At 35.7% G+C, this 23,001-nt stretch overlaps 1 protein-coding gene and 1 pseudogene across 4 annotated transcripts in view; one reads left to right on the top strand and one right to left on the bottom strand.

Moving 5' to 3' along the window:
- Positions 1–23,001, bottom strand: part of BBS9 (Bardet-Biedl syndrome 9) — a 466,187-nt gene that overhangs the window by 342,326 nt on the left and 100,860 nt on the right. For all 4 annotated transcript variants that reach the window (XR_009701766.1, XM_061197900.1, XM_061197902.1 and 1 more), the window contains exons 6-7: positions 17,882–18,056; positions 10,966–11,050 (exon numbers count right to left, since the gene is read on the bottom strand). Coding sequence is in view for 3 of the 4 variants with exons in the window: in XM_061197900.1 (XP_061053883.1) it covers positions 10,966–11,050; positions 17,882–18,056 (260 nt within the window). In the remaining variant the exon portion in view is untranslated. The remainder of the gene's footprint in view (positions 1–10,965; positions 11,051–17,881; positions 18,057–23,001) is intronic.
- Positions 3,550–4,341, top strand: LOC133096340 (small ribosomal subunit protein eS6-like; annotated as a pseudogene).

Genomic DNA, 23,001 nt, shown 5'->3' with positions numbered 1-23,001 from the left:
AAGATACCACACGCCATGGAGCAACTAAGCCCGTGCACCACAACTACTGAGTCTACGCTCTAGAGCCCGTGAGCCACAACTACTGAACCCGTGTACCACAAATACTGAAGCCCGTGTGCCTAGAGCCTGTGCTCCACAACAAAAGAAGCCACCACAATGAGAAGCCTGCGCACTTCAACGAATAGTAGCCCCCGCTCACCGTAACTACAAAAAGCCCGCATGCAGCAACGAAGACACAACAGAGCCAAAAATAAATAAACAAAATAAATAAATTTTTTTAAAAATTAAAAAAAAATGGATTGGCTAATCTTCTTTCACTTTTTTTTCCTATGACCATATTTTTGATATTTTGTAGACTCTAATAGTTTTTGCCCCATCTTTTACCAAATGATATTAGCTATTCAGCAGTTCAAAAACACTCGTATAAGTCTAATCAAGGAGGTGAAGATCTGTGCCTCAAAAACTATAAAACATTGATGAAAGAAATTGAAGAGCACAAATAAATGGAAAGATATTCCACGTTCATGGATTAGAAGAATTAATATTATTAAACTGTCCCTACTACCCAAGGTGATCTACAGATTCAAATCTCTATCAAAATTCCAATGACATTTTTCACAGAAATAGAAAAAAAAATGTGTAAATTCATATGAACCCACAAGACTCCAAATAGCCGAAGCAATCTTGAGCAAAAAGAACAAAGCTGGAAGCATCATACTACCTGATTTCAAAATATACTACAAAACTATACTAATCAAAACAGCATGGAACTGGCATAAAAAACAAACATCTAGACCAATGGAACAGAATAGGGAGCCAAGAAATAAAACTCTGCATTTATAGTCAACTCATCTTTGACAAAGGTACCAAGAACACACAATGCAAGATCGTACAGTCTCTTCAAAAAATGGTGTTGGGAAAACTTGATATCCACATGCAGAGAAATGAAAATGAACCCCTATCTCATACCATATGCAAAAATCAATTCAAAATGGACTAAAGACTTAAACATAAGAACTGAAACTGCAAAATTATTGGAAGAAAACATAGGGAAAAGCTCAATGATTTTTTTGGATATGACCTCAAAAGCATAGGCAACAATATTAAAATAGACAGAAGGGATTTCATCAAACTAAAAAGCTTCTGCAGGGAAAAAAAAAAAAGGTTATTATGGGATTATATGAAATCATGTGTGTGAAACTTTTGAAAACTGTAAAGCATTATAGAATTTAAAGTCTTTTATTCAATAAAAAAATATTTTTTTAAAGCTCTGCACAGCAAAGGAAACAATCAATTGTGTGAAGAGACAATCTATGAAATGGAAAAAAATATATCCATATAGCCAATAAGGAGTTAATATACAAAAATATATAAGAAACTCAGACAGCTCAATAGCAAGAAAACAAATATCTGATTTTAAAATGGGCAAAAGACCTAAATAGACATTTCTCAAAATAAGACATACAAACGGCCAACAGGTATATTAAAAAATGCTCACCACCACTAATCATCAGGGAAACGCAATGTGAGATGGAATGCACAAAAGTACTTGGATAAAGAGGAAGTAAGATTGCCCTTAAAGTTAGGCTTTGAGGTAAGAATCAGCAAATAAAAGTTCAAAGAAGAGATATGAAAAGTCACATTAAAGATAGGTAGATATATATATAGATAGATAGATAGATAGATATGGACTTCCCTGGTGGCGCAGTGGTTAAGAATCCGCCTGCCAATGCGGGGGACACAGTTTTGATCCATGGTCCGGGAAGATCCCACATGCTGCAGAGCAACTAAGCCCACGCACCACAACTACTGAGCCTGTGTGCTGCAACTACTGAAGCCCACGCGCTCTAGGGCCCACGTGCCGCAACTACTGAGCCCGCATGCTGCAACTACTGAAGCCTGCGCACCTAGAGCCCATGCTGCACAACAAGAGAAGCCACTGCAATGAGAAGCCCGCGCAGCACAACAAAGAGTAGCCCCCACTTGCCACAACTAGAGAAAGCCCGCGCGCAGCAATGAAGACCCAAAGCAGCTAAAAAATAAAATTTTTTAAAATATATATATATATATAAATTTCATGCCATCCAGAAATGATTTAGGTATTAATCTGTCTACTTTAGGATTAAAATACCGAAGAAGGTATGAAATCCAAATGGGGCTAGCCAGAGAGGCAAATATAATCAGTGTGTATATAAGAACAATCTGGAATAGGGAGATAGCATAGTGAATACAGGTAGATGCATCAGATTATCTTCATCTAAATTCGGATTCAACACCAAGAAATCATTCAATTACCACTTAGTTCAAGTGTAGTTTACCTATATGAAAAGATTCTACTGGACACAAGACATGAACATCAGTCCTAAGACAGTTAACATTTCTCATTACAATATAATAGGTTAGCATTCTAGCATTACTTTTCAGTGCTTGTAACTCAGGCTGATGTGTCCCTGACTCTGAGAGATGACGATTCATTCAGAGTGGATAGGCAAAGTTTCTGAGGCCACAGGCCAAGATCCTGCCACTAAATACTTTCAGTTCACTAGGTATTGAGTGCCACTCTTTGTAACCTCCCCTTAGGGAAATATACCACATTCTAAATTAATGAGTCTCAAAATGCACAGAAGTTTACTAAGAACAATCATTTACAAATTCTTCCATTTCCAGCCGTGATAGAGTAATAGGAAAAAAATCTTCCATCCATCTGAAACAACCACAACACGGGCAAAATGTATGAAACAACCATTTTCAAGGCACTGGATATCAGAAAACAAAGGACAGCAATCCCCTTAAAAACATAAAATAAATGAGGTAAGTAGTAAAATTGCTCCAGCCATGAGAGCGTTTTCAGGCCATGGCACAGGGAGAAACAACCCAGGCAAAGCCCAACAGACTCCCTGAGCTGAGGAGATGGATGCTAAGAGTTCAGAGAAACCAAGGCAGCTAGAGTTCATAAGACAGCATGACAAAGAAAGAAAGCAGCACAGGGACAGAACTCTGAGATCTGTAAAGAATCCTCTCAAGTATTCAGCTGAGTACTTATCAGCACATTCATGTAGAAAACTACTCAAAGCCAGGGAAAGAACCACCCAAAAGGATTAGCGGTAACAGTGCCCAGCATTCACAAAGGGCCTGGAATACTGCCAGTGCCCGCCAGCCAGACTGGAACACCTCATAATTCAAAGGGAGCTGGATAGAGCACTAAAAGGGTATTACCTCAGGAGTAGGGAATAAGTAGCCCCAGAATGAGCACTGCTCTGGTCCCACCTAACAAGACTTAAAAGCAAGACCCAAAAAGATCAAACTGTTTCCAACTAACTTAACTGTCTCCCAGGCCTAAGCTCAAGAAGATTTATAGAAACACAAAAATATCTAGCACCCAACAAAGTAAAATTGACTATATCCTGGCATCTAATAAAAAATTACCAAGCATGTAAAGAAACAGGAAAATGTGATCCATGATGTGGAGATAAATAAATAAACTAAAATTCACTCAAAATTGATACAGACTCTTTTTGTGGCGCCTCGGAGGCGGTCGGCCACTTCAGAATGAAGCTGAACATCTCTTTCCCGGCCACTGGCTGCCAGAAACTCATTGAAGTGGACGATGAACGAAAACTTCATACCTTTTATGAGAAGCGTATGGCCACGGAAGTTGCTGCTGACGCTCTGGGTGAAGAATGGAAGGGTTATGTGGTCCGAATCAGTGGTGGAAATGACAAACAGGGTTTCCCCATGAAACAGGGTGTCTTGACCCATGGCCAAGTCCGCCTGCTACTGAGTAAGGGGCATTCTTGTTACAGACCAAGGAGGACTGGAGAAAGAAAGGGCAAATCTGTACGGGGTTGCATTGTAGATGCCAATCTGAGCGTTCTCAATTTGGTCATCGAAAAAAAAAGGGGAGAAGGATATTCCTGGACTCACTATACTAGTGTGCCTCGTTGCCTGGGGCCCCAAAGAGCTAGCAGAATCTGCAAACTTTTCAATCTCTCTAAAGAAGATGATGTCCACCAGTATGTTGTGAGAAAGCCCCTAAACAAAGAAGGTAAGAAACCTAGGACCAAAGCACCCAAGATTCAGCATCTTGTTACTCCACGTGTTCTGCAAGACAAACGTCGGTGTACTGCTCTGAAGAAACAGCGTACTACGAAAAATAAGGAAGAGGCTGCAGAATATGCTAAACTTTTGGCCAGGAGAATGAAGGAGGCCAAAGAAAAATGCCAGGAACAGATTGCCAAGAGCTGGAGGCTGTCCTCTCTGAGAGCTTCTACTTCTAAGTCTGAGTCCAGTCAAAAATGAGATGTTCTAAGAGTAACAAATAAATAAGATCAGACATCAAAAAAAAAATTGATACAGATGTTAGAATTAGAAAACAAGGACATTAAAACAATTATTATAACTATATTCTTTATCTTTAAAAAGTTAAGTAGATACATGGAAGATATTTTTTAAGTTCACCTGAATTGAACTTGTAGAGATAGAAGCTATACCAGATGGGAATTAATACCAGATTAGACACTGTAGAAAGAATATTAGTGACCTTGAAAACATAGCAGTAGAAATTATCCAAAATGAAATAGAAAAAAAGAATTTTTGAAAAGAAAAAGAAAATCTGTGACCTGTAGGGTAACTTCAAGTAGCCTAAATGTATGTGTAATTGAGAGGAGAGGAGAAAAGATGGAGAACAGAAAAATATATATGAAGAATTAATAGCTAAAAATTTTCTAAATTTCATGAAAACTATAAATTCACTGATACACGAAGTTCAACAAATCTTAAGCATCAAAAAAGGAATGAAAGAAAGGAAAACTACACAAAACACATCATAATCTAATTGCTCAAAACAGGTGATAAGAGAAAATCTGAAAAACATCCAGAGAAAAAAGACATTATGTACAAAGGAACAAAGATAAGATGAAAGATTTCTCATGGGAACAATGCAAGCAAGAAGACAGAGGAGACCTCTGCTCTTGGAGGAGGAAATCAAGACGGCAGAGTAAGAGGATGTAGAACTCACCTCTTGCATCAAACACATCAAAAATACATCCATATGTGGAACAATTCTCACCAAAAATTAACTGGAAACTGGCAGAAAGACTCCTGTACAACCTAGGCTGGAAGAGAGATCCACACATAATCAGGTAGAAAGGGAAGAGAAGCGATCAGGTCAGGACCTGTGTGAGGGACAGGACTCAGAGGAAAAGGGAGATTTCACAGGCAGAGATCCTCCCTGGGGAGTGAGCAATTTGAACTACATGTTGGGCACCCTAGCTCTGGGGTCCTGCACAGAGAAGACAAACCCCCTTGGCTGGTTGGAGGGCAGGTGGGACTAATAGGAAGGCTGGGGGAACCCCAGATCCAACTCAGAAGGAGTGCACACGTGCTTGTTCACTCCCAAAACAGGGCGGAAAGTGCAGATCAGAACTGCATGGGTGGCTGACTGGTTTCCTGCAACCGCCTCGTGAGTGCCCCAGCCTGAGCAGACTGAATGCTCCAGCCCTGCTTACTTCACATTGCAGCTCCACACTGGAGTGAGGGCTGCCATGACTGAGGAAAGAACTCAGCAGTGAGACACAGAGGCAGCTAAGACCAAAAGCATTGTCTAACCAGGGAGGGGGCAGCACAGGCAGCACATCAGAATAAGCCTAACCTCTGTCTATGGCTGGAGCACCACAGCCTATACCCATTCAAACACCAAGAGCCTGCACAGGCCCTCCTACTCCAGCACTGCTCCCCTCTGGACAAGGGTGCCAGTGCTGGAAATGGGGAGGGCTCACACTTACAGGGAACAGAGCCAGAAAGACTCTACCCTCAGGGCTTCTGCTCCAGCAACTTGGGACCTGACCCCACCTTTGATAGGGTAGTGATGGCCCCTGAAGAGAGGGGAATCCTTGGCTCACACCTGGCTCTGTCCCTAGCCCTTCCTTCTCCAGCCCACTTCCTACCAAGGTGATAGCTGCCAGGACACCCTGAGGAAAGATGTGACTTATATTCACATCAAATCCAACTCTCCCATCAAAACCACTGGGCACATACAAACTATACAAGGATGCTCCCACATAAGGACACTGAATTAGATAACTGTTTCACCTAATTTCATAGAAAGAGAGAAAGTTAAGCAAAATGAGAAGACAGAGGAATTGGTCTCAATAGAAAGAGCAAGAGAAAACACCTTAAAAAACCAAAAAATGAAACAAAAATAAACAATTCACCAGATAAAGAATTCAAAGCATTAGTAATAAGACTATTAATTGAAATTAGGGAAAAGAATAGATGAACAAAGTGAGAATTTTAACAAGAAACTGGAAAATATTTTTAAAAAACCAGTCAGACTGAAGAATACAATAGCTTAAATGAAAAACACACTAGAAGGAATAAATAGCAGACTAGGTGGTACAGAAGAACACATAAGTGATCTGGAAGATAGAATAATGGAAGTCACCAATCAGAACAGCAAAAATAAAAACAAATTTTAAAAATGAGAACAGTTTAAGAGATAACATCAAATGTACCAACATTCGCAGGGGTCCCAGAAGGAGAAGAGAGAGAAAGGGGTTAAAAATGTATTGGATGAAATTATGGCTGAAAATTTCCCAAACCTAAAGAAGGAAATAGATATACAGATACAGGAAACACAGAGGGTCCCAAAGAAGACGAATTCAAACAGATCCACATCAAGACATATCATAATTAAACTGGCAAAAATTAAAGATAAAGACAGAGTTCTAGGGGCAGCAAGAGAAAAACAAAGAGTTATACACAAGGGAACCCCCATAAAACTACTAGCTGATTTTTCTGCAGAAACTTTGCAGGCCCAGAAGGAAGTGGCATGATATACTCAAAGTGCTGAAAGGGGGAAAACCTGCAACCTAGGATACTCCACCAAGCAAGATTATCAGTTATAATTGAAAGGGAGATAAAGAACTTCCCAGACAAGCAAAAATTAAAAACATTTATCAATCAATACTAAATCTACCCTAAAAGAAAGGCTAAAACATCTTCTCTAAGTGGGAAAGAAGTAAAAATCTATAGGAAAGGGAAAATCCCTCTAGGAAAGACAAATATATAGTAAGGGCTGAGGATCAACCAATTAAATAAGCTACTATGAAGATTAAAAGGCAAAAAAATTATAAAAGCAACTATAACTATAATAAACAGTTAAGGGATAAACATGAGGACATAAAATATAACATCAAAAACACAAAATATGGGGGGAGGGGAGTAAAAAATGTAGATCTTTAGAATGTGTTTGAACTTAAATGACCACCAGTTTAAAACAAGTAGATACAGTTGTAGGTCAACATATATGAAACCCATGGTAACCACAAATCAAAAACCTACAACAGATAACACAAAAATTAGAGAGAAAGGAACACAAGCATACCACTAAAGAAAATCATCAAACCACGGAGAAGAAACAACAAGAAGAAGAAATGAACAGAGAAGAAGTACAAAAACAACTGGAAAACAAGTAATAAAATGGCAATAAGTACATACCTATCAATATTTTTTTAAATATCAGTAGACTAAATGCTCCAATCAAAAGACATAGGGTGTAAATCAACTATACCTCAATAAAAAAAATTTTTTAAGACATAGGGTGTCTGATTGGATTAAAAAAACAAGACCCATCTATATGCTGCTTACAAGAGACTCACTTCAGAGCCAAAGACACACACAGACTAAAAGTGAGGAGATGGAGAAAGATATTTCACTCATGCAAACAGAAACGACAAGACAGCAACGATAGCAACACTCATATCAGACAAAATGGACTTTAAAACAAAGTCTATAACAAAAGACAAAGAAGTGCATTATATCATTATAATATCATAATAATATAATACATGATATCATATAATAATATCACTGTATCATTATAAAAGGATCAATACAAGAAGAGGATATTACAATCATTAACATATATGCACCCAGTACAAGAGCACCTAAATATATAAAGCAAATAGTAACAGACATAAAGGGGAAAATTGACAAGAATACAATAATAGTAGAAGACTTTAACACCCCATTTACATCAATGGACAGATCATCAAGACAGAAAATCAGTAACACAACAGTGGTCTTAAATGACACAATAAACCAATTGGACTTAATAAATATCTACAGGGCATTCCATCCAAAACCAGCAGAATACACATTCTTTTCAAGTGTACATGGAACAGTCTCCAGAACAGATCACATGCTGGGCCACAAAACAAGTATCAGCAAACTTAAGAGGATAGGAATTATACCAAGCATTTTTTCCAAACACGATAGTATGAAACTAGAAATCAATTACCGAAAGAAAAATGGGAAAAGCACAAACATGTGGAAGTTAAACAACATGCTAATAAAAAACCAATTGGTCAATGAGGAAATCAAAAAGGAAATCAGAAAATACCTCAAAACAAATGAAAATGGAAACACAACTTTCCAAAATCTATGCAATGCAGCAAAAGCCATTCTGAGAGGGAAGTTTATAGACATAGGCCCACCTCAAGAAACAAGAAAAATCTCAAATAAACAACCTAACCTACCATCTAAAGCAATTCGAAAAAGAAGAACAAACAAAGCCCAGAGTCAGCATAAGGAAGGAAACAATAAAGATCAGAGAGGAAATAAATAAAATGGAGACAAAAAATATAAGAGAGAAGATCAATGAAAGCAAGAGCTAGTTTTTTGAAAAGATAAACAAAATTGATAAACCTTTAGCCAGGCTCACCAAGAAGAAAAGAGGACCCAAATAAACAAAATAAGAAATGAAAGAGGAGAAATAACAACCAATACCACAAGATACAAAAAATCATAAGAGAATACTACAGCTACACGCCATCAAATTGGACAACCTAGAAGAAATGGACAGATTTCTAGAAATATACAACCTGACAAGATTGAATCAGGAAGAAATAGACAATCTGCATAAATGGATCGCTAGTAGTGAAATTGAATTTGTAATTTTAAAAAAACTTCCAGCAAACAAAAGTCCAGGACCAGACAGGTTCACAGGGGAATTCTACCAAAAATATAAAGAAGAACTTTTACCTATCTTTCTCAAACTTTTCCAAGAAATTAAAGAGGACAGTAAACTCCCAAATTCATACTATGAGGCCACCTTTACCTTGATACCAAAACCAGACTAAAACACTACACAAAAGGATAATTACAGGTTAATACCTTTGATGAATATAGATGCAAAAATCCTCAATGAAATATTAGCAAACTGAATCCTACAACATATAAATAGAATCATACACCATGATCAAGTTGGATTTATTCCAGGGATGCAAGGATGGTTCAATATTTGCAAATCAATCAATGTGATACACCACATTAACAAAAGGAAAGATAAAAATCACATGATCCTCTCAATAGACACAGAAAAGGCATTTGACAAAATTCCACATCTACTCATGATAAAAACTCTCATCAGAGATGGTATAGAGAGAGCATATCTCAACATAATAAAGGCCATTTATGACAAACCCACAGCTAACATCATACTCAATGATGAAAACCCAAAAGCATCTCTGCTAAAATCAGGAACAAGATAAGGATGCCCACTCTCACACTTGTTTAACATAGTATTGGAAGTCCTAGCCACAGCAATCCAACAAGAAAAAGAGATAAAACGTATCCAAATTGAATGGGAAGAAGTAAAACTATCACTCTTTGCAGATGACATGGTATTTTATATATAGAAAATCCTAAAGTCTCCACCAAAAAACTATTGGAACTAATAAATGAATTCAGAAAGTTGCAGGATACAAGATCAATATAGACAATCTGTTGTTTTCCTATAAACTAATAATGAACTATCAGAAAGAGAAAGCAAGAAAACAATCTTGTTTAAAATCGCATCAAGAAGAATAAAATACCTAGGAATAAACTTAACCAAGGAGGTTAAAGACCTATGCTCTAAAAACTATAAAACACCGATGAAGGAATTTGAAAATGATACAAAGAAATGGAAAGATATCCTATGTTCTTGGATTAGAAGAATTAATACTGTTAAAATGTCCATACTACCCAAAGCAATCTACAGATTTAATGCAATCCCTATTAAAATGCCCATGATATATTTCACAGAACTAGAACAAATAATCCTAAAATTTATATGGAACTACAAAAGACTCTGAATTGCCAAAGAAATCCTGAGAAAAAGAACAAAGCTGGAAGTAAGTCCCTGAGTTCAAACTACACTACAAAGCTGTTGTAATTAAAACAGCATGGTACTGGCACAAAAATAGACACATAGTTCAATGGAACAGAATAGAGAGCCCAGGTATAAACCCACACACCTATGGTCAATTAATCTATGACAAAAGAGGCAAGAATATACCATGGAGAAAAGACAGTCTCTTCAATAAGTGGTGCTGGGAAAACTGAGCAGCTACATGTGAAAGAATGAGATTAGAACATTTCGCCACACCTTATAGAAAAATATACTCAGAGTGGATTAAAGACCTAAATGTAAGACCAGAAACCATAAAATTCAAACAATTTTTCTTCAAACTACTTTTTCAAGTTATCAAACATCCACGTTTGTCTTTGAGTTAACTTTATCTTTGTAGGCTGTGAAAATTTTTTCATCTTTTACTTATGTATTTCATCACATGCCTACTAGTAGCAACTTTTTTGCCTATTAAAGGAATTTTTAATTTTTCTATTTTTATTTTGTTAGTTTATAATCGCTTCAGTTAAAAGTGACTGCATCTGGATATCTATCATTCTAGTGGTACAACTCTATAATCTGCTATATTATGACCATGACTAGGCATGTATCTCCATTGCTCAATAATAGGCAACTAAATTCTTTGATCATTGACATAACTTTAACACAGAAAAGAGAAATGGCTAAAATATATGTTTTTTAAATTTTTATTCCCAGGAATTCTTATTCTAAATGAACATCTTTAATTAGATATAACATTACTAAAATTTTCATATATTTTTAAAAGGCCTTACAACTAGTCTTTTTCCAGAACCAAGTTTTTGCTGTTCAGTCTCTTGTCTTTTATCTGCATCCGTTGCAAAAGCAAGTACTTGGTATCTGTTTAAAAGATATGGAATAATTGTAAGTGACTTTATAGTTAAAAAGTGTAAATTATTTTAAACTTTAAAAACACATAATCTCGGTATAGCTATAATTTTTAAATGCACATTATCTACAAACCTTATGAATAACTTTTTCCTTGATTTTAAAAATTGTAAAATTTAGTAATGAATTCATACTGAATGATACTGTGGCTTAAGACTATGTAAAACTGCAATAGTAAAGAAATTATAACCATATGTCCCAAAACTCAATGTTGGAAAAATAGCTCTGCCAAATATCAAAGCATCTCCATTAGAATTTTATGTGACAAATAACAATACTCAAGAAAGATCCAGCACCAAAACACACAATAGAAAAAAATGCAAAGCAACCAGACGACTTGTTGCAACCCCCCCAAAAAAGTAGTAGTAGAAATAGTAGAAATTATTAATAGATAATCTATGGACCCCAGAACACCTGAGTTTAATTCCCAGCTAAACCATTAACAAGTTGGAAAAATTTTTTAAATTAATCACTCTGTCTCATCTATAAAATGGGAATAATAATCTCGAACTTAAGCATTGTTAAAAGAACTAAAAAATAATTTAGTGCCTAGTACAGTATCTGGTATGTACTAGGTGCCCAATTATTGATTGACAGATTGACAAACACATAGACAGATACAGATTTATATATACATAGAGATAAATCACCTAGTAATTTATCTAGTATGTAATAAGTTCTCAATAATGGACATTATAACTTTCTATAAGTATTTTAAAGCTTTTATTTCAATAGTAACATTTAACACAACATTGTAAATCATATATTATATTTCAATAAAATAAATTTTTTAAAAGTTAAAAATTAAAAAATAGTAACATTTAGCTCAAATCATTCTTAAAAACAATTTATAAATATCATTCAATTTAGAAATGATTAATTTAGACAATAAAGTTTAAATTCCCTTACTCGCATTAATTTATGGTATATTGTTAGAGTAATAATCCTACTCAAAATGAAGAAATTTTAGGCTCATAGATTCCTTTCCCTCTTTTTTTTTTTTTTTTTGAAGTTTCTTACTTTTATTGTTGGTACATATCTAGTTACATAGGGGAGATAGGGAAGGCTCTCCAAAAGGTAACACTTGGCAGAGAAAAGGTATTAGAAGGTTAACAAAAACATCTCAACAAATAATTAAGCCTTTCCCTCTTACTGAATCAAAGCTTCTTACATTGCTCTTTGATAGCTAAGAGGAAAATTAGTAGATAGATATATTCAGACATCTCATATTGTCTAAGAGAAAGATGTCGGATAGTGTAAACATCAGGGACCTGAATGAATAAAGGCAATGCAGAATATCTAAACAAGCACTGAAATTTACTGGTATTCAAATGTCCTATACCAACTCTTAAAGCCTTCTATCTCAATCAGCAATACTTAATTTGTAAAAAGCCTCCAATTTTCAGTGAATGTAGAATGACTATGAATTAAGATAGATTTTGCAATGCATTCATGATAATTACAGTTAATAAGAAAGCTTAATGTATATAAAGTTCATTCATTCAATAAACATATAGTAGGGATCTCATATAAGCATTAACAAGGGGAAAAACTACTACATGACCTATATCCACCAGGACCTTCCAAAGTAGTTGTGACGATTCATATACAAACAAGTGTAACTCAGAGTGCCCTGTGCTAATAGAAGGTATGCATATAAGTACCAAGGGAATATGATCGCAGGAACAGGTAATTGGGGTGGAGGAAATATATATGTTCTTGGTATCAGTTCAGGAGGAGAAAGCTAGGTTTTGAAGACTGAGTGAAAACTCATCATGCTGTTAAAGAGGTAAAAGGCATTATGGCAAAGCAAACAGCACATGCAAAGGCATGCAGCAGTAAAAGAGACATGAAAGGCCATGGCACGAGTTTAGGAGAGATGCATGGCGGAGAGGAATGAGTCATGGGAAATGAGACAAAAAATGGTAGGAGGCTGAAGATCTCGGCCTTGTAAAATCATGCTAAAAAATCCCGTAGGCAGCTGCAGCAAATATCTCCATACCATCTGAGACTGACCTTCAAAATCCGTAACTCTCCAAAAGCACCAAATAATTAGACCTCATAGTCCAACCTCCAAATAAGATTGCTTTACTCTTTCTGGTTCATGGTAACAGAAATTAGTATGCACTAGTGACTAGAACATCAGTCCAGAGCTGGTCCTGCAAATGGATCTAACCTCTGGCAATTAATTACATAGGCCATTCATTTCATGCAGACATCAACCTACCAGAGGATGATACAGATATTCATGAGATTGTTGCAAATATCCAAAGATTTTGAGCTGTTTGAAGCTTCTTATATAACTAAAAAGAGTTATTATTTCATGTGAGCCATAAGTGAACCCCTAAAGTGGCCTCATTAACATCAAAACAGCAGGCACAGACACAGCCAAAATTGACTCCTGATTTCTAAATCCAGACCAATTCTCTTCCCAGAAGACAACTCAGAAGAGTATTTTATTACTAAACGTAACTGACAGTAAATTTAGATGATGACAAACTTACAATAGCATTTATTTTATGATTCTTCCTTAAATTCTCTTAACTGTGACCAATAATGTAAATGGAAATCTGTTTCCAAAACCAAACAATTCCGAGCAGACTTGGAATTTCTGAAATAAAGAAAACACTTGGATTTTTTTTTTCTTATCGCTCAGGTGTTACGTGATATAAGCTAAAGAATAAAATTCCCTTGTTGAAACTGCTGAAAGAATAATCAGGTCCAATGTAAAAAGATTTAATGAAAGAGTGTCATATGTGTTTTTCAGAACAGAAAGGGCACTAATCACAAATACAGCAAGTCCAGGTGAACAGTGGTACTTTTTGAACCAACAGCCACAAATGCTTAACAGGTCCTGTGGAGCACCAATGACAAACTCAACCATATAATTTAGTGCTCCTCTGTATCACATCGTAAAAACAGCAGCAAGTAACTAAAATATGGATTGAGGTGTCACAGAACACAAAAGTAAACCCTCCAAAATCATTTATTTTCAAATGAAAAATAGTTGTCACCTCAAAGTGTACCGGGAGATTTGGGAACTTTGATATTTAACCTGCAGAACTCTACTAGAATTGGAAGCCCTGGATACAGAGCATTACTACATTCATTCCAACTATAGCTAAAGCATTCTTCATTACGCCTGGGAGAATCATTTTCATTGAAAGATGCCAGTAACAAAATAGAAGGTTTACTCATAAACTTTTCATTCCTTCATTAAGATCTTGTTAAACATCTCCTTTCAACAAGGTACAATGCTAGGCCCTTCAGGGGATATAAAATCCCTGCCATCAAGGAACATTTAGCCTAGTCAAGGAGAAAAACAAGTAAATATGTCATATCAGTGAAAGCATGAATAGTGCTTATGGAAAGCAGTGAAAAATTACTCTGTGAATTGAGAAGAAGGAGATGTTACTGACAGCTATGTCAGGCAAGGTCTGAATGGGGAGCAGGGAGGCTTCCAGACCTAATTTTCATTCACAGAAAAGGAAGGAAGAGCATTTCAGACAGAGTACATCATAAGCAAAAGAGGAGAGAGAAAGAGAGAAGCTCTGAATATATATGAATAACACCAAATATTTCAGTTTGGCAAGAGCCTAAGGCTGGTGAAGAACACAATCCTCTTTTTCAAATACTATCCATTAAATTCAACAAACAGATTTGAAAATACTGATTTAAAGACTATTGTCTACTTAGCAATGTATTAATATTAGGAGCCACTGTAGGGGTACAGGGGAAAGTGTATAGCAAACAGAGGAGAAAGATAAAACTCCTGGCAAGTATACTTCTTCAGGGAGCCTCCTTACATTCAACTCTTATTTAAAGGTATCACCTCTAGATGCCTCAGTTTCCTGTGCACAGTGCTGCCATAGCCAGTATCACAATGAACTGAAGTAGCTGATTGACTTGCTACCTCCCCACTTGCTGGCATACTGCTGGAGGACACGAGACAGGTCTTATCTGGCTTTGCATCTCCAGTGCTTTGCACAGTGTGTGGCACAGAGAAACCTCTTGAAAAATGTTTGCTGAATGAATGACTGAACCAATGAACTGAATTATTCCTTTAGTGAACAGGTATTTAAAACAGATTCTGCTCTCAGGAACCTGATAATGCAAGACATACTCTGGAACATTTTAGCACAACACAAAAAGCAAATATGATATTGGGCAACAATCAGTGTGTTGGGCAATAATATATCTAGGAGGTTAAAAAAAGGAGGATATTTAAACCAGTTAATTTTAAAAGTCCCTTCCAAATCTGAAAGTCCACTTAACAGAGGTAAAATGGGACTGGAGCATAAAGAGCACTGAATGTCGTATGAGAAGATTTAGATTTTTTAATGGACAACAAAAATTATTCTGGCTTAAAGAGGTGTTTTAAAAGAATAGCTATGAGAAAGGCCCTTCAAAGTTTAGATTAGAGGTTAAAAAAAAAAACAGAAATCCAAGTGAAAAGATAAAGGTCTGAATGCCAATGCGAATGGGAAGCAAGGGCTGAATAAGAGAAAAAAAAAAAAAAAGGTAGAAAGGTCACGATTTACTGACTAAATAATTCTGACTAGCAAAGGAAAGAAAAAGAGAATAAAAGATGATCCAAAGTTTGTACAAACGTGGCCAAGGGAATGGCCCTAAGCCCCTCCTCTACCAAAAAAAAAAAAATTCTCACTTCAAAAGAAAAACAACACTCAAAGTATGTCCTGAATTAGAATCACCTGGAGTATGTATTTGTGATGATTTCTGGGTCTTTTCCCCAAACCTACTAAATCAAAATCTAAGGGGTTGGGGATTAAGAATCTGCAAATGTGCATTTCATAAAAGGATGCTCAGATGATTCTTATGCACACTAAAGTTTGAGACTCATAGCCTTCTCTAGTTCCTACTTGAACATAATTGATCTGTTTTTAAAGTAATTAAACATCAATATCAAAAATGAAAATGAATTATGTCTTAAAACCCTTTTCTATTAACTGATTATATTTTTAACTGATTATAAATAGATTTAATGAAGCCTCCAAACACCAAACCTACAGTTTTCATGCTTTCTCCCATCCTAAATTACACCTGTGATTACCATTTAATCTATTAAAGTTGAAAGTATATATAAATACAACATACTACTCAATGTTATAAACCCTCTTGATTGTCATCATTTCACAATAATCACATATCCCATGCATTTTTACCATTTTAAAAGATCCACATAATAAATAAAGTGTGCATTTTTTTAGTCTTAGATGGAGATGAATTTAATAGATCAGTATGTTGGAGAATTACCACAGTTAAAACAGTATGAGTTTCTTCTGTGAGATTAAACCTTCACGTTAAGGAAACCTACACATTGTTTTCTCATCCAATCATTCCTGGAGTTATTACCAAATTAATTCCTATTCCCATATTTCAAAGAGTAAGTCATGGAACATTCACATCTTTGTATCATGACCCCAGTGTAACACTGCTAGTATCACTCTACTTGGCAAGAACTGGGTGGAAAGCTGCAAAGCAGATCTTCTCAATATTGCTTAAGTTTTGGCAGGATTGAATTAATTATACAGGTATTTTTCTCAGCGTCTCATAATAATTATGATATTTTATTTATTATCAGTAGCAATGCCACAACTCATTCATCTCCTTTGGACAAGCACCATAGGAGTTGTAGGAGGAATATGACATAATGATACACTACCTCCATCAGTTAACTTCTGCTTAGTCACAAACATTTGCTTATTTTCAGAGTTTTAAATCCTAGGTGCCTGAACAATAATTCTCAGAATGTAGATTGCCACTTATTAAGAGAAAACTACATTAACTTGCAATATACACAATAATAAAACTTGAAGGCAAAAATTTACATCTGTTGCCTAATGCATCTATATTTTCTTCCTGCCTTGGGAAAAATCAGGTGGCCAAAAATAATATTGAAAGGCTATAATGAAGTGTTGCTTAGATGTTTAAAGTTCTAAATGCTGCCATCAATAAGATAACAACAATAAAGTTACTGAAAATATTATAATTCTCCAAGTCTATTTCTTTTCCCAGAATGGATTTCTACTTTTTTTCCCATTCTCCCTTCCAATAAAAAAACAGCCTCCAAAAACTCAAAACCATAATTTTTATTGAAATTTAGCTGGTAGAGGAGAAAACGGTCTCTCTGAAACACAATTCACCAAAATCAATATGAATTTCTAGCAAAAAGTATAAGCTGTTTTCATAGGGTCATTTTCATACTTCACTTCTGTAAACTGTTCTTTTAAAAACATTCATAAAAGCACTTGCATTTCTTGCCAGTATTCTTCCTATGTCATATACATTCTTTTTTTGTTATAAAATCATTCTATATATGTATTTGTACCTGGCTTTTTTTCACTCAGACTGTGTTTTATAATTTATAATTCAAGGAACAATCGCAATAATTACTGAGTATTTTCTATGGGGTGGTAACTTGACATACACTTAATTCTTTTAACAAATTTGTCGAAATAGATGTTATTACCTCCTTTACATTCAGGATAAGGACACTGACCATCAAACAGCTGTGAGTAGCAAAATCAGGACTCCAATCCAGGTGTGCCTCTCTCCAAATCCTTCCTCTCAATCTCTACACTATACTGTCTTTCAAATGTTTTATGATATGTAAATGATATCCTTTAAGTCACCACAATTACATTTTATCAGAGAAACCACTCTCTTTTTCATTTGCAATATTCAAGCTCTTTGTGGATAAGAAATTATCAGCAGCATACACTTAAAAAACCATGATTCCAAAGATTCAAGATCCAAACTTACTTGTAACTTTCCACGTGTCGGCAGGATGAAACAGTAATGAAGGAATCTGTACGGGAACTGTAAGCAAGAGGGCCAGGTAAAAGAGAACCAGGGAGAAATCTCCCAAAAGCGTAGCTTTCCTGCTCAAACACCATCAGCATTCCATCCATAGACTGGATACAAATTAAATCGCGACCTAAAGAAGAATTAGAGGAAATTAGGTAACTTATTCTTTTTATGAATGTAATGATTTTATCCCTATTCACCACAAATATGTCAGTTAATTTTTTCCCCAAGGGACAAAATGGGCAGTTTAAATTTTAAATCGCAAACTGATGAAGCTATCAGATTATTGTATATCACTATCTACACATTTCCCAATTTTTTCATTATTCATGTCTATAGTTTTAAATACATTTATTTTCATTTATTTGAGCTAAAATCTGTAGCTCAAGAGAATACCTGAGAACAATCATGACTCTTTGCAAGATATCATTTTTTCCAAAATCAGAAATACAAACTGTTCTGCACGACGCCTTCTCTTCTTCATAGTATGTCAGCCCCATACTTTCAAATGACTTAGACATCAGTCAAACACAGCAGACCAAATCCATAGACATGTACTAAGCACCAGTTTTATACAAATCACAGTGTTGAGCACTGTTGGGAGAGAAAATGACTAATACCGAAAAACACTAGTCACTGATTGCCCTAAACTATCGATTGATTTTGAAGTGTCTTCTACTATTAGTCTGTAAACATTAACTACAAAATTCACAGTTCTTAAAACATACTGAGATGATGATAATGATGATGATTTCTATGGTACAGTATAGTATCCCTAATCTGAGAAAGATCTAGTGGCTATAACTTTTCATGTTCTGCTAGTGTGATTAGTGTATCTTATAATCTATTATATAGGGAAGAACTATGTCAAAGAAAAATTAAGCTACTCATTAAGAGAATATACAAAAGGTCAATATTCTAATTAATTTGTCATCTCTAACCCATACTTACCATATACAGTAAGTCCTGTAGTAACTATTCCATTTTACCTTGGATATCAGTGCCAATACAGTTATCCCTAAATTTTGAAATTTAAAGAATACTTTGCTCAAAAAGAAATTAAATTGCATAGAAATGGATGGTAGTCTTATTATTGTATCTGAGTATGGATATAAGGGCAATTTTTAAAAATCAAAGTATGTTGCCAAAGGAGTTTTTTTAAAAAGAAAACAAACTGAGATCTTTGGGGTGCTTATTACTGCAACATACTCTACCCCATCTTAATTGATACAATAAATTTAACAACTTTAAATAGTCTGAGAGATGTTTCAGGTTGAATATTGTCTTAGCATATATTCACAAAATACACATCTGAACCACTCTGGGATCGCTAGAGAGAAAGGGATTGTTCATGTTAATGTTGTTTTGAAGAGTATTCCCTCAAAGCTCAAATTCTTTTATAAGGCATAGTAGGTTTTTCAGTCATTGTTTTAAGATTTTTAATCTATTCTTTATCTACTATGCTTATTAAAGTTTTCATAAAACAAGATATGAGTTTGTATGGATGCTGTATGTATATGCATGCTGTACAAGTGTATTCACAGAGATATATTTAGAAAAAGAGTACCTCATCTATCCAGAATTTAACTATATAGCAATCCTCCTGTCAGTACCAAGCAAAAATGAAAAAGTATAAATATTCCTCTAAATAGTCAAAATAGATGCTGCAAAGTCTTTGTAATGAAAATCATGCAAACTTTTTACAGGTAGGATTCCCAGGTCTCACTCAGGGCATCGATTCTTATTTTAATTATGGTTCGAACAGTTGCAGTTCTCATAAACTAGTTACTGATATTCTAGGAGCTTCAGCCTCCTCATTTATAAAATGAGTATATTTGCCTAAGAGCTCCAAAGTTAGAGATAAGATTTAATAGTCTCTAACACTGTGTAGCACACATAAAACACAATAAATCATAGCATCATTATGACGGTTATCATTACCTGCTTCCCCAGCCCAGAGAAAAGAAAATAGCAATTTAGAAAAGGTATGAAAACACTGATAGCTGGAGCAGTGACAGCTATGCCCCAACAAAAAAGAAGACAACAGGACATCTATAAAATATATATCAAATAATTCAAAAAAGAATAACAGTCAAGGCTCAGCTTAGAAGCAACTACTAGCCCTATATATCTCAAAAAGAGAAATGTCATCTTATAATGTACTAGTAGCTATTAAATGGATTTAATACAGTTTAGTACAGTTTAGTCATTTGCAAAAACAAACTTGTGGCCGAGATGCTAACTGCTCCCCCTAAGAGCCATTCTTTCTTTTGGTACTTGAATTATCACTAGACTCATGGCCATCCAGTTAGAATAAAGCCTATATCTCCAGGCCTCTGTGACAGATACATCATATGAGTACTTTCTCGCCAATGAGATGGGAGCAGGGTGATATGTGCAACACCCAGACTTACCCTTAAAAGGACTGAGTATGCACTCCCTTTCCTTCTTCCCAGCATGATGGTAGGGCTGAAACAGCTATCTTGGCCTCAAAGATAGAAGCCACATATTGAGAACAACAAAGCTGCCTACCAGTCCTGGACCACTTTATCTCCAGGTGGTTAAATCTGACAGAAATAAACATCTTCCTTAATTAAGTTTGGTCTTTATTAAAGCAATGAAACTTATATCTTAAATAACACAGAACTTATCTGAGCATAAAGATCCATCCAGCTTTACTGACTCTTAAAATTTAATTTCACTTGATTGGATCCTGATACCAAAAAACAACCAGATATAGAAGACATTGGGACAACTGGGGAAACTGGAATGTGACTGCATGTTAGACAACATTAGGAATTATTGTTAATTTTCTTAAGTGTGATTATGGTATTGTGATTACATATGAGAATGTTCTTATCAGGAAATGTGTTCTGCAATAGTTATGAGTGAAGTGGCATAAGATCTGTAACTTACTTTCAAATGGTTCATCAAAAAACAAAAAGTGTGTGTATACATGTGTATACATTTACAACTGTTGACTCTAAATGGTGGAAAAATGGACATTCATGTTACTTGTTCTGATATTTAAATTTTTTCACAATAAAAATGTAAACAAAGTGTTCAAATATATTCCTTTAGTATACAAATGCACTTTATTAACCATCAAGGAGGGAACTGAGCATTAGCACATTGAGCAGGACTTAGGAGGAGAGCAATAAATCTAATCGTAATAAGTTAAGAATCAGAGACAGAAGAAATCCAATCAATGAAACACATGCAATGACCTTGACCTACGGGGGAGGATATTACTGTAACCAAAATATACTCTCTGTATTATTAAAGAATGTGAGGTCAAGGCATGTATACTTCCAAGCAGAAGTACAATAAACTTTGAGTTCATTTCAATATGTTGAATGTCTCTGAACCACAAATCTTCCAGTCTCCCAAAGACCTTAAAGAAGTCGTCCTCAAAGTGTGGCTCCCAGACCACCAGCATCAGCATTGTCTAGGAAATTCTTAGAAATGCAAATCCTAGGGTCCCACTCCATACCTATGGAATCAGAAACTATGATGATAGGGCCCAAGTCTAGGTTTTAACAAGCCCTAGAGGCTATTTGATGCATGCTAAAGTTTGAGAACTACTGCTTTTGCATGGTATGACAAAGAGCTAGAGCTTGAAGAAAACTTGAGCCCCAGAGAACACTTGGCTCCTTAGCATGATATATGAAGTCTTATTCCCTGAAACTCTAGCAATATAGAGGAGATACTTAATATACTGTAATGTCCACATGGGCTGCCTCTAGAGTCAGATAATCTGAGTTTGACTCCAGTTCAACCAATTATTAGCTGTGAATTTGGGCTCAAGTTTCCTTATCTGCAAGATGGTGTACCTAACTTAGTTAGCTGTTGTGAGAATTCAATTAAGTAATATACGGAAACTAGATCCAGCAGGTGTTAAATACTGCATCGCATTATTATTTTATAATTATTTTCTAAGTCTCATACTAAATGTTGTATTAATATTTAACTACTTGCTGTTTCCCACACACATCGTAATGGTGCATACTTCCTTGCTTTTGCTTATATTATTTCCTTTCCAAAAAAATTCTTACACTTTTCTTCCCCTGGGATAGTGAACATTTGCTGGATGCCTCCTGGTCATCCATTGCCCTCTCCTCCCATCTTTAGCCATGAGGCTTGAATGAGACTGACTTCATTCTAAGCTTGAGAGTAGGTAGGCCCTGACTTATATAAACTAATTAGTATCCCACTAGTCACAGTGATTAGTTAAGGGATGGTTATAATTTACAGCCAATGTAAGAAACTAAATCCCTAAACTGAGCTGAAACTAAAGAAAAACTTACTCTTCCCCCTGGGGAGTAATATGTGAGGAGGATAAGGTCTGGAATCAGAGAAGCCATTAGGCTTTTACAAGGGTGCAGTTAAGAGAGGGCCATGGAAGACACTGTTTAAGCCAGTGCATCAAGCCTCACTTGGAGCCAAAACTATCCATGAACTTTATAGGCAATAAATTCTCATAAATATTGAAGCTGAGTTGGCTCTCTGTCCCTGAATCAAGTGGATCAACCCATTTGTCCTCTGAGAGACATCACAGACTGAAGCTCATGTCTTCCCAGAAATCTTCTCTTTCCCTTCAATTACCCTCCATCTGTGATCCCACAGAGCCCCATCCTTACCCTCATCTTACAACTAATCACTGATTGAAATTATCTATTTTTGTGTCTCTCATTAACCCCAGCTTAAACTCAACGGCAAGAAGGTATATCTTAACTCATCTTTGTAAATCCAACAATTAGAAAATGCCTGGCACATAGGAGGTAACATTAATAAATGTCTGTTGAGCTGAAGTAAGCTAGGCAAAATACTTTATGCATCTGCAGCTCAGATTGGCTGAGACTTTATTCTATGCATTTCACATACTGCATTTTAAGTACATGAAAAATGCTTTATTTATTACAATCCCAGCCACTGACGATTAGAAAAATGTAGGGATCAATCCAAAACATTACTCAAAAATAAATAAATAAATCCTTCAAATCACTGTATTGGAAGCCACTTCAGAATACATACCAAAGGCTCCCCTTACTGATAATGAGAACAGAAAGAACAGT

This window comes from Eubalaena glacialis, chromosome 8 (genome assembly GCF_028564815.1).
Source record: "Eubalaena glacialis isolate mEubGla1 chromosome 8, mEubGla1.1.hap2.+ XY, whole genome shotgun sequence".
NCBI lineage: Eukaryota > Metazoa > Chordata > Mammalia > Artiodactyla > Balaenidae > Eubalaena > Eubalaena glacialis.
The sequence above is the reverse complement of the archived record's forward strand: the minus strand, read 5'-3'. Positions and strand labels throughout refer to the sequence as shown.